Below are 13,457 nucleotides of genomic sequence, written 5' to 3'. Positions count from 1 at the left end.
ACCTGATGGAGTCTGCAAAAGACCTGAGACTGGGACGGAGATTTGTCTTCTAACAAGACAATGATCCAAAACATAAAGCAAAATCTACAATGGAATGGTTCAAAAATAAACATATCCAGGTGTTAGAATGGCCAAGTCAAAGTCCAGACCTGAATCCAATAGAGAATCTGTGGAAAGAACTGAAAACTGCTGTTCACAAATGCTCTCCATCCAACCTCACTGAGCTCGAGCTGTTTTGCAAGGAGGAATGGGAAAAAATTTCAGTCTCTCGATGTGCAAAACTGATAGAGACATACCCCAAGCGACTTACAGCTGTAATCGCAGCAAAAGGTGGCGCTACAAAATATTAACTTAAGGGGGCTGAATAATTTTGCACGCCCAATTTTTCAGTTTTTGATTTGTTAAAAAAGTTTGAAATATCCAATAAATGTCGTTCTACTTCATGATTGTGTCCCACTTTGTTGTTGAAGCCTGAAATGTGGCAAAAGTTCGCAAAGTTCAAGGGGGCCGAATACTTTCGCAAGGCACTGTAAGATGATGTTTTCAGCACATACCATGTCACCAAGATGAGTTCATCATAAGGCGAGGACAACCTGACGGTTGTATGAGACAATCCCTCTGTAGGCTATAACCCCTATGACAACACAGAGCTTTTGCCAACATGGCAGAAAGCCTCAAACTCAACTGGCTCCTGAGACTCAGCACTCATAAAACCAATTAAATAAAAATGTGCTATTTATTTCAATAATTTGAGAACAATTCCAAAACCAATCTTCACGACAAATATATACTGAACAAAAATATAAACGCAACATGCAACAATTTCAAGGATTTTACTGAGTTTCAGCCAATTCCAATAAATTCATTATGCCATAATCTATTGGCGGGAACTGCAACACGATGTCTTACACGTCAGTCCAGAGCATCCCACACATGCTCAATGGGTGACATGTCTGGTTAGTATGCAGGCCGTGGAAGAACTGGGACAATTCCAACTTCCAGGAATTGTGTATAGATCCTTGTGACATTGGGGCTGTGCATTATAATGCTGAAACATGAGATGATGGCAGCAGATGAATGGCACGACAATGGGCCTCAGAATCTCATCACGGTAGCTCTGCATTCAAATTGCCATTGTTAAAATGCAATTGTGTTCGTTGTCTGTAGCTTATGTTTTCCCATACCATAACTCCACCACTACAATGGGGTACTCTGTTCCCAATTTTGACATCAGCAAACCGCTCGCCCACACAACGCCATACACGTGGTCTGCGGATGTGAGGCCGCCTGGACATAATGCAAAATTCTCTACAACAACGTTGGAGATCGCTTATGGTATTGAATTGAAAGTTAAATTCTCTGCCAAAAGTTCTGGTGGACATTCCTGCATTCAGCAGTTGCACTCTCCCTCATAACTGGAGACATCTGTAGCATTGTGTTGTGTGACAAACCTTCAGATTTTAGAGTGGCCTTTTATTGTCCCTAGCACAAAATGCCATTTAATCAGCTTCTTGATATGCCACACTTGTCAGGTGGATGGATTATCTTGGCAAACAAGAGAACATTTCTGGGATCTTAAATTTCAGCTCAAGAAACATGGCACCAACACCTTGCATGTTGTGTTTATATTTGTGCTCAGAGTATTATAAAGCGTTTGTACCTTTTTGTCACAATTATTCGGTGTAAAAACATCCAATTATGAAAAATATTCCCCTTACTCAACTATATTTGGTATTTTGTTGATCCAACAGTAGAGTGATGAAGTTGTTAGTCGGTATCCAGTGTGTGGGAAATAACGCGAGTGGGGTATGGGCTCATTTTTGCACCTGTGCACATTTTGCCCTGGCCTCTATAGTGGACTATTCAGTTTGATAAATGAGCATGTCATCCATATACATCTGAGTAGCAGGACACATAGACAGCAGATAATAAATTGACAATGAGGGGAGCACCGAGACCACCAGTGACACGTAACAGACCCCCTGAGCCTTTAAAACGTAACAGGAACAACCAAGTCCATGGTCATGCCATTACCTATAAGCACTCCGGTTAGATGGCAATGGTGAAGGAGAATGAAAATGGATCATTTTGATGTTCAGGAGGACTACTTTGTACTCGACAGAAAAGAGCCATAACCTCTACTACAATATAGTATGTAGTAGTACTATGCACTGTAGTAGTAGCCTAAACAGTCACTGTTGCAAACCTGTGGAAGGTTAGTTTGGCTCCATGTGTCTCTAGCTTGCTCTAATTACTGCAGCATCAAAGGATAGAAGAAGCTCTTCATCCTCATTAATGGATTCAAACAACATTTGCAACAGACAGCAATATGACCATCCCCAGACATCTTCACACCATCAGCTGGTGGCCTGCGCTTTAATGAAGATGAACATTACTACTCGAATGCGTTTGGATATTTTGGGGAGGAATTTCATGAAAAGCTCGAAACAATCAAGAACCAAAAGGTAAGGGCTTCATATTCCCGAGAAGGAAACCGCGGTCATTTTCATATATTATTTCTCTCCCTTTATATGAACTGTGGTATGAACTGTGGGAAAGCAGACGACATAATGTTGCCTGTAAGTAACCTCTCTGAGCTTCGTTCATGAAACCGTGGCTTTGTATCCTAAACTCCGCCCTACAAGAACACAACATAGTTCCTCATTCTGTATTCTCATCCACAGTGCTTCTTAGTCGGTTCTACCTGATAAGAAATGTACAGTGTGGCTATGTGTCCTTACTATTTCAACAATTTGTTGATGACAAATGCATGCAATAGTTCTTCAGTAGTACTTTCATACTATACAGTGGGGTTGTAGGGTAGCCTAGTGGTTAGAGCGTTGGACTAGTAACTGGAAGGTTGCAAGTTCAAATCCCCGAGCTGACAAGGTACAAACCTGACGTTCTGCCCCTGAACAGGCAGTTAACCCACTGTTCCTAGGCTGTCATTGAGAATAAGAATTGGTTCTTAACAGACATGCCTAGTTAAATAAATAAAAATACTCAGAGAGCAGCCTTGGGGGCATATTGGGTCGACCACTACATTTCATGTTGTGACCTTGTGAACACATAAATGAGTTTCACTGACAAATACTATTTCAACAATTTGTTGATGACAAATGCATATTATATGATATGCTCCCTTGCAGTTGCCATAAATAATGTGTGAAGATATGATTGTAATTTAAGTCCTTATAAGCTACCCGAGGAGAATCATGGAACTTGTCGACTTGGCACAGTTGGCAGATGTTTGTTGGTATGCAACTGTGGTTTAAGTAAATGTGCATAATGTGATCATGTCAGGCTTTGTTTTTTTTGTTAAGGAAGTTACATTGCCTTGTCTGGATGCCATGAAAGGTATCCTTATATAATGTACCATCACTCCTTGAACCAATATGAGTGTGTCATTACAGTGAAGCACTTATTGATGTCACATGGCAATGTTTGTATTGCTGGTGCAAAGGTGAGAAAGAGTGCCTGTCCAGCATTGGAGACTGATGTCTGGAGAGTAGGCCTATGGACTTTCAGTGCATCAGTGACTAAAACGTCCTTATTGTTTCTTCAAATACAAAATGTATTATCAAAATGAATCAAACTGTTGTCATGACACTATTCTGAATGGGATTGCATGAATAGCCAACTGGTCAGCATTTGCAGTGACCACTTTGGCTCCAGTCAGAATGTACCAAGAGCAGAGAGAACCCATCACCCGAAGCAAGTCCAACGCCCACGCAGAAACGCAGTTCATTTGCGCAGAGGCTGGTTGATATTCCACTGTTTCGCTGTTTGGTTCCAGGGTGAGGTCTCCCAACAACGAGAGAATTGACTGACAGAAAAACCGAATTGAAGGAAATACTGAAGTAACCTTCAGTTCCGGCGCGACTAGTTCATCTTTCTATATTCATGGGAAAAGTGTGGCAACAACAGATGTACCCCCAGTACTCCTATTACTACCCCCGATACCTGCAAGCGAAGGTACAGTAAAACAGTGCTCTATGTACTTGAAAATGGGCGATTGACTCTACATCGTAAAATGATCAATGCGCGGTTAGATTCGACAGTTGATAAGAACATGTTCTTCATCTGCCTCGGTAGATTATTGTACTCTATTTTGTCTGTCAGATTTCTTGTTCGCTGGGGTTCTGTTTATTAAGTCATTTGAAACGCATAGGCCTATATTTTCAGGAAAAAAAATTATTTGAGATCACTTTATGACTTAAGCACCCTGGACAGTTGTAGGCAATTTAGTGCATCTCAACACCTGTAAAACTCTTCTGACAGATTTTTCTTTACGCTATTGACTTGGATCATTTGGATTTACATTGGAGTGACTGTGGCTCTCCAGGGTTAGCAAATAGAAACGATGCACAATTTATCGGATTACTGTTATTCCTAAATCCCTTAAACACTGCCATGTATAATTAAGTGTTAGATCAAGATAGCATCTCCCAACCCAATTTATTTTATTGTGAATTGTTTAGGTAGTTTTTGATATGCTGTTTCATATTGATGAATGATCATAAGAGCGCAAGTCATGTTTCATCGAATTCTTTACAGCATCATTAATTAATTATGTGTTGAAAATCAGAGGGCATATGGGGGTCAAATTACAGTCCTCAATTGACCTACAGACATCACCACTGAATATCAAGAGGCTCCTACAGAATACTTTGCCTCACTTAAGCTCCATACATGTTTAATCAGCTTGGCTGCCTATTAAATGACAAGGTCCCAGAGCGGAAGCCCTATAGGCTGCTTAGTATGCAACAGTAAAATGAGGATATGTTTTCAAACAGAGATAGACATCTGAGTGTGTCGATCCAATGAAAAAGACCTTAAACGGGATTTGGGAATTCCATTGTGTTAGCTACACAGCCTATTATAGCTGAGTTATGAATGCATGGGCGATTTATTTTCCATTTTGATATCATTTGAAGAGCTTCCATACAACTAAGTGATACCGGCAAGAGCAGGTTTCTCTTTTATTTGACCATATAATTTGAAGAGAAAGTATTAGCCTATTCGCCAAAGTTACCTGCATTCGTTAGACATTTAGTCATAAAATGCTGACTTTATAAATGACACGCAACTCCATCTTCCTACTGATGAGCAAAATGCCATGTGTTTTTTTTCTCCTTCAAATCCCACTATTCCATTGGCTGAAGAGGAATTCTTTGTATTGCGATTTAAAAATAGTGTCATTCATGTGATTTCCACATGGAAAGGGACGTGGCCCCTTTCAGTTTGTTTTATGACACACCATATATGTGTGTGGTGGCCTTAGTACAGAAGTGGCTTGTCCACTTCAAACAGGGCCTTGCTCATGGATTTGTGGATAACTGACATGGTGGTTTACATTTCACTGTCCTGCTCTGTCCTGCTGGCCTCTGCTTGGATGGATCCAAATGCAATGACCCTGTTATAATCTTATTGAGGGGGCCTGGCACAGATTTCTCGTCTATTTTGGTGTGTATGTGATGTTGAGAGTCTTTAAAGGTTTAGTGATATTGTAGGTTATTTGTTGTGATATTGATTTTGTATAGAAGAGCTGTATCATGTTCAGTCAGCTGCAAAATATTGCATTATTCATGATATGTGCTTTTGTTGTCGTCCATTTGTTGTTACGTTTTGAGATACTCTCACAGGAATCGCATTGACAAAGCACAGAAATTCATAGCGTGTTTTAGCATGTTTGTCAAGCAACTGGATTTCTGTTTCGGCAGGAGACTAGCTACAGTACTTTGATAGAGTAATTCAAGTGGAGCAGAACAGACTGCTTCTAGTTTCAGAACAAAGTGCTCGGTACAAACTGGTGTCGAATATCTATGTGAGCGATCCAGTATTTCAGGGATCCACTAGACTAGGGGTTCACAGATTTACAATAGTTTGAAGAACAGATGGTCCTTACTGGTGAAGAAGTGTTTACATTGAAGGAAATAAGCTTTTCCAAGCTTAATAATGATTCAAATCCAATTAAATCACTATTTTGTATTCTTGTTTGATGTCAACACAATCCTATAATAATCCATTGAAGGTAAGGACATTAACTGCCATCGGACATTACAATGTTAGACTGTGAACAATGGCATTACGCCGAGGCTGAAAAAGCCTTATACAATGTTTACAATAAAGTTTGGAGAGTTGCCTAGCAGCTGAATGTACACAGTTGAACAGCACAATGTTGCTGCTCTTTATGTTGGTGCAGGGCTGAAAGAGCATCCATTGTGCTCCTATGATTCTCATTCTTGGGGACTTTTGACATTAACAAAATGTGGGTTTACACGGTGCACAATAATATACCCACCCTGCTGTTGAGGCTCTCTCTGCCAAGAGGCTCTTTCATAAAATATAGAGAAAACATTGAAAAGCCTCATCAGAGTTAGAAAGATGTCAATGGTGACACACGGACCATCAAGGTAATCATTTCTTATTCATTGCTTCTTGCGTTCAAACAATTGAAATGAGCATGCAATGAAATAAAGCAACAGGAGCTGTTATATCAATTGTAATATAGCAGGAATATTTCAATCTATTTTTTATTTTTTTTCACTTTGCAAAGTCAATTATTATAGAGGCAGAGTATAGTCAGGGTTTTAGAATTTGGGATTTTCACGTCTCATCAAAGCCCTTGTCTTTTTTTCATGAGAACATATCTTATTTATGAGAAAAACATAAACATCTTGTATCAGGCTATTGCATTGATAATCAATTTCCCCTTTCTTGAATTATTTATGAAACACCTCACTGGATCTGAGGCGGAGAATAGGAAAGGTAATTGAAAATGGGTGCATTCATGTCAATCATGTATTTATTTTCAAGCAATATGGATATGAATGATTTTCAAATGAATATTAAAGAATGGATGTGGGTTATTCAATGTTTCCTATTTGCTTTCACAGCAAAACAATAATAATAATAATACAACATCTAATTTGTTGCCATATAGAGTAGTATGAAATGAAAATATTTGTTTCCTACTTGGAATACATTGCATGCTCTACATTTAGTCAGTACACAAGATGAAACATTCTTCAAATTTTTAGAAGCACTCTTATATGAATGTGGCATTCAGTATGACATAAAGAAAATGTGAAAAGTTCATTTGCAATGTTCTATTACAACCCCTCTCAACATACCAACAATAAAGCCAAAGCTCTCTCATTGAGCAATGTGCTCTTGACAGCAAAACATCAGTTTTTGATATTCTATCCCTCAGCGCTGGTGCCGTAAGTCAAACTTAGATCACCTGCCACATGATCCCATCCCTGGTGCTGACATCACATGACCAGTGAGTGCTTCAGACAGATGGGCAGTACAGCATGTTTACCCTGTACTTTACTGTCCTGTCCAAGCTACTCTCTGTTTATCATTGCAAAACTGTCTGCTGACTTCTGTCAACTAAGGTTGACACACATTTTCAGGATCAGGCATTTGGGAAGTTTTGTTTGTCTAAAGCAAAAGTTTGTAAGACCGTCATTGTCACGAGTGTAGCATCCACTCTACAAGCTTTTCTTGAATTGCCTGTGCAATTTGACACTGCTAATACCTTGCAGAGTCTCCTTTATAACTAATCTAATGTAATACTTCGATAATGTTTTGTGTGAGATTTTCCTAACTGACTTTTCATCGTATTATTTTAATTTGATAAATTTGGAAGTATGGAAATACTTTCCAGTAATCTACTCCTGGATGATGACAAATTCAGGTTGAGCTGTTCTTACCCCACCACCATGCCACACACACACACACACACGCACACGCACACACACACACACACACACACACACACACACACACACACACACACACACACACACACACACACACACACACACACACACACACACACACACACACACACACACACACACACACACACACACACACACACACACACACACACACACACACACACACGTCTGTCTTTGTGGCTTACTTGCTTCCACCCTAACGTGCTGGGTGTCGTCGAAAATGATTCTGTTGCTGCCTCAGAGGAGCTTTGTCCCCTGAACTCACCCCTTCCATCCAGGCAGGAAGGTAAATATACAGAGCTGTTTGTAAAGCCTTCCTGGTACTGGTGGGACTCTCTTTCCTCCACTTGAATTTCAGGGTGCTGTGGTATTGCTGGATTTCACTCTGAGCGAGCTAACGGAGAGGAAGGAAATGGATGGGAGATGTCAGTGTTTCAAAGAGGACAAACTGTTGTGTTAAAACCGTATAGCTGCTGTTAGTTTCTAGACAAACTGATTATTATAATTATTATGGGCTGTGAGTGCCTGATTCCTTGAATGATGAAGTCTTAAACCTACTGTTCTCATAAAGGGCTACAATTGGCATGTATAGTGGCATGGTGTGTATAGTTGTCATATATTAGGCAAGCTGCTAGATTCTTTGTAAGAGCCCTGATGTCTGTAGGGTTTGGTCTGACATAGAGCCAGAATTAAATTGATAATTTGTTAGCTTGCCGATTCGGCAGAGATTGTATCATGTCAAAACAGCCTGCTTAGGAACTGATTTGTGGCCGTGGGAAATTGGATATCACTGCAGGCCTTTCCGTGACTGTAGGTTCAGACATAGGTGAGATATTTGTCATACGTCATGTATAACAGCAATTCTCAAGCACCAGAAGTGTTGCTTTAAGTCTGTAGAGGACAACATCTTTAGTTTTATTTCACATACACTACCGTTTGGGGTCACTTAGAAATATTATTGTTTTTGAAAGAAAAGCACATTTTTGGTCCATTAAAATAACATCAAATTGATCAGAAATACAGTGTAGACATTGTTAATGTTGTAAATGACTATTGTAGCTGGAAACGGCTGATATTTAATGGAATATCTACATAGGCGTACAGAGGCCCATCATCAGCAACCATCACTCCTGTGTTCCAATGGCACGTTGTGTTAGCTAATCCAAGTTGATTGTTGTAAGGCAGAGTTGCAAGGAAAAATCCATATCTCAGACTGGCCAACAAAAAAAGAACAGATTAAGATCGGCAAAAGACCACAGACACTGGATGAGGAACTCTGCCTACAGGGCCAGCATCCTGGCCTCTTCACTGTTGACGTTGAGACTGGTGTTTTGTGGGTACTATTGAATGAAGCTGAGGACTTGTGAGGCGTCTGTTTCTCAAACTAGACAATCCAATGTACTTGTCCGCTTGCTCAGTTGTGCACCGGGGCCTTCCACTCCTCTTTCTATTCTGGTTAAAGCCAGTTTGCTCTGTTCTGTGAAGGGAGTAGTACACAGCGTTGTACCAGATCTTCAGTTTATTAGAAATTTCTCGCATGGAATAGCCTTAATTTCTCAGAACAAGAATAGACTGACGAGTTTCAGAAGAAAGGTCTTTGTTTCTGGCCTTTTTGAGCCTGTAATCGAACCCAGAAATGCTGATGCTCCAGATACTCAACTAGTCTAAAGAAGGCCAGTTTTATTGCTTCTTTAATCAGGACAACAGTTTTCAGCTGTGCTAACATAATTGCAAAAGGGTTTTCTAATGATCAATTAGCCTTTTAAAATGATCGACTTGGATTAACAATGTCTACACTGTATTTCTGATCAATTTTATGTTATTTTAATGGACAACAAAAATGCTTTTCTTTCAAAAACAAGGACATTTCTAAGTGACCCCAATCCTTTGAACGGTAGTGTACGTAAAATGTATGCACAAATGACTGAATTGTTTTAGATAAAAATATCTGCTAAATGAAATGTATTATTAGATTACATTATTGCCAGCATCAATTCCTATAGAAAAGAATGAATGAAGCTTCAGGTCAATAAATGCATTCACAAGAAAGAACAATTACAGTTGGCTATGTGTTTTATGTAAGAACTTTAAGGCAATAGACATATGTACCTTTGACTCCTATATAAAAGGGATAGTTGCACTGTCTGTCGCTCTCCCCGCCCTTGTCCCCATTTCTCAGTGACCTCCATGGAGTGCTAATCCAGGTCTCTCTTTTCCCTCTAAGGGTGACATATATTGACACCTCATGGTGGCCCACAGGACCTCCCTACATACTCTATCTCTATGACTCTGCATTGTCTTTTAGGAAACCGTATGTTAAAACGTCTGTGTGTTTCAAAATGAACACAATATATCACTTCAACAACCTCCAAAAAAATCACCAAGGAAAAAAAGAGGAAGGAAAGATTCTAATGGGAGTTTTTGGTAGATCGTGGTAAAGTGAGCACCTGCTGAAACCAAAAGGAATCCTTTTATTATGATTGGGTTTTAGTTTTTTGGGCTGATTTGGTTTTAGACCAATGTTGACATTGCTCTGTTTGCAGTGGTCAAAAGACCAGATGTTGCATAATCTCATTAGCGGTTGGTTCAAAGCCCCTGACACAAAAGGGCGAACAAAACTAATAGACTTAGTAAAAGACAGGAAATGCAGTTGGGGAAAGGATGTAAAGGATGACAACAAGCCAGGTGAACGAGAGAGCCTGGTAGAACAAGAAAGAGGTCAGAAAGATGACCACAAAGGCAACGGCCACCTTAAGGTCAGCATGCATTCACATTCTGACGACATCACCACAGTTGGTTTTCCAATCAGAGACTGAGAATGGCAGGTGAATTGGTTTTGATTTATAGCCTCTAAGTGTATGTTTTGCTATCATAAAAAAGCTGGGTCACCCTATCACTCACAATTGGGATCTCTGCGGAAGAGTGGCTTGAATCCTTACTGATACTTGCAGTTTCTTTTGCACAGTAACTTCTCATCGATAGCGTCCATAGACTTTGTAACTATTACTGGATTAGAACAGTTAGACATTTTTAATTGGTTGTATATCTTTTCAATTACATTTTTCCATGTGTATTTTCATCTCACTGTTTGCTCATTTTTTGTCTGTTTTCATCAGTCTGATTAATGCTTATTTCAACGAGTATCCTATGGCAACAACCCTCAATGTATTTTTTTCTTTCAGTGTTGATTATCTTCATAACAATTCAATCATTTGTGTTTAATGGACTAAGTTGTGGCCTGCGTTCATTCAATTTCTTAAATATTCTTCAAATTGTAATAATTTACGAGTCTTGGATTGATCAAAAATATCGTACTGCTCCTTTAACTATCTGATGGCCGCACTATGGAATGTATGGTATGCATTTCAGACTAGACGAAGTGTAGCAAAACAGGGAAACATTGTTTGTAACAATCTATCGTTTATAGACCTATTATTTTATCATACCAGCTATTAACCAGCATGGCCTCTACATCTTATATATGCTGTTTTGTTGTAGATTATCTCCTTGGAATTTGCAGAAAAAGTTCTTAATTAGTGTTGTTTTCATGTTATCCAGTGAAGTCATAATCCCTATACCAGATAGAGTAATGGTTTTTCCCACCGTATCAGAGTCGGTTCTGCGGAAGATTCAATGCAAATCAATGAACTCAGTCAAAAGATCGGGGTTGGGCAAACGAAGTTCAGACTGTTTCGCGGATACATTGCCATCGCTGTATAGTACAGTAGTATATGTCGAATACAGTATACTATTTAGGCCTACAGTAGCCTATAATCTATGCTTTAGTGTAGCAAAGATACGATTTGTTTAAAAAAAATCTGGTTAAATGTACAACTTCTCCTAAAACAGCCACTGGATACAAATAGTTCGAAATAAATCTGTTTTGGGATTTTGGAAACCGACGATGATTTTTGCGAATTCTGCGAATCCATTGAGGACTCCGTATCGTAAGCAGGTAAATAGCCTATTTGATTATACAAGAGGTATGCAATAGTAATCCTCCTCACCACCAAGCGGACTTTATCCACATCGCCAACCAGGAACGTTTTGTTGATCAGCCTATGGTGACGAATAGCTTAATCCCAGAGATAATTTAAGAACAGAAAGTTTCGTTTTCATTTGTTAACAGACTTTTTTGCTGGGCATTTAAAAACGTACTTCTACTCATATAGTATTAGTGGGTTACTCTGAAACTCTGCTCTATTCTCGTTGTATTCTTTCAGTAAACTGGTAGGCTATTGCTACTGTAGTTTGTTGCTCCTTATGTCATTGTATTTAGACCTTTAAAAGTGAATCTAGCCACTCATCAACCTTTTCTGTGACCTGGATTTTAACCAACAATTAATTTCGTTTATGGTTTCTATTATATAGTTTGTTATCAAATGAAATTCATTGGATATGTCGTGGTAGAGAAGTGAAGGCATCCTCAAGAGAGGCTCTCTGAAAATCCACTTTACCTTTAAAGTTTGGAGATTCAGTAGCTTGTCCTGGCTACTGTAATGGGAAATTCCATGATAACAGAGTGTAACAGAGTGTTAATGAGACTAAGATTTGTTTTGACATTGTGTGCCAAACAAAAACTAATGATTGCAAAGTTAAACAAAGCATACACCTCTATTTACAATGACTATTTTTTAACAATTTCCACTGAATATTTTACAAAAACACACAGAATGACGGTTTGTGCTGTTTGTGCCGTCATTCTGTTACCAAACTTTGCATCTGCACTGTTCTTCAACTAAGTATGTTTTTGTAAAATGTTCAAGTGGAAATTGTTAAAAGTAGTCCTTGTAAATAGAGTTATCTGGTTTGTTTAACTTTGCAATCAATGAAAATCGGAGTCTCATCGCCGCTCTGTTACTGTGGAATTGCCCTCGTGTTCCAATGTAGAACTGGTTCAGTAGCAGTGCCTAGACAATGTTGATATTTGAGCTATTTATATGACTGGAAGGATTCTATGTAAACCATCATATATCACTTTTTCATATTTTTCAAACCTACAACAATGTAATAATCCACACAGATAACATTGAGGTCATGAGGAAATGTATTGGAATGACCTTGATATAATTGAATGATAGTTTGGAAAAATATGATGTGCCTCTGTAGCTTGCTGTTTCGCATGTTAAATGAATGCATAGTGGAATGCAATTCAATCATGCATCCGATTTTCCCAGTTTAGAATGGATTAACATTCTTGACATAATGAAACTATTGATGGAGTTGAAGACTTCAGGATTATTCATATTCAGTATAATTCATATTCAGTATAATTCAAGTCTGCTGTCATAACAAGAGGCCAGTTTTAGTTCAGTGCTGGGATAGTGCTGTGAGGGCGCGGTCTGTGTTACTGGAAGCCCAGTGTATTTCCAGCTCGGATATGACGGCTCTGCTGGTCTGGAGCATGCTGATAAGAGGCTGGGTTCTCCCCATCACACTCCCTTAGACTTTGGAGCTCAATAGGCATGCAGATGTATGAAAACAAGCAGGCTTTCAGTCCTGTAGAAAAGGGAGTTTCTATCCTTTAGTATGTGGGTTTAGAGGGAACTGCGGGCATTTTCCTCAAAGATTGTCTTTGTTCATATATATCTTGAGCTGATGGCACACTTCCTAGTTGGGGGCCTGATGATGGGATCAGATGATTATGTCGAGCTATAACATTATCTAAATGTTCTCTTTCTCTTCGCTATTACATAGAGCAGACTG

At 39.2% G+C, this 13,457-nt stretch overlaps 1 protein-coding gene across 5 annotated transcripts in view; it reads left to right on the top strand.

Moving 5' to 3' along the window:
- Nucleotides 1-3,775: 3,775 nt before the first annotated feature.
- The window catches only part of LOC124043828 (RNA-binding motif, single-stranded-interacting protein 1-like), a 48,942-nt gene continuing 39,260 nt past the window's right edge, over nucleotides 3,776-13,457 (top strand). For 2 of the 5 annotated variants that reach the window (XM_046362853.1, XM_046362850.1), the window contains exon 1: nucleotides 3,778-3,975. In XM_046362853.1, the coding sequence (XP_046218809.1) occupies nucleotides 3,904-3,975 (72 nt within the window). In that variant the 5' untranslated portion in view covers nucleotides 3,778-3,903. Of the gene's footprint in view, nucleotides 3,976-11,378; nucleotides 11,707-13,457 lie in introns of those variants that run through there. The other 3 variants (XM_046362849.1, XM_046362852.1, XM_046362851.1) reach the window with 3 other exon arrangements.

The sequence above is a fragment of the Oncorhynchus gorbuscha genome, linkage group LG09 (genome assembly GCF_021184085.1).
Source record: "Oncorhynchus gorbuscha isolate QuinsamMale2020 ecotype Even-year linkage group LG09, OgorEven_v1.0, whole genome shotgun sequence".
Lineage (NCBI taxonomy): Eukaryota > Metazoa > Chordata > Actinopteri > Salmoniformes > Salmonidae > Oncorhynchus > Oncorhynchus gorbuscha.
Note: the sequence above shows the minus strand (reverse complement) of the source record. Positions and strands in the feature narration are given on the sequence as shown.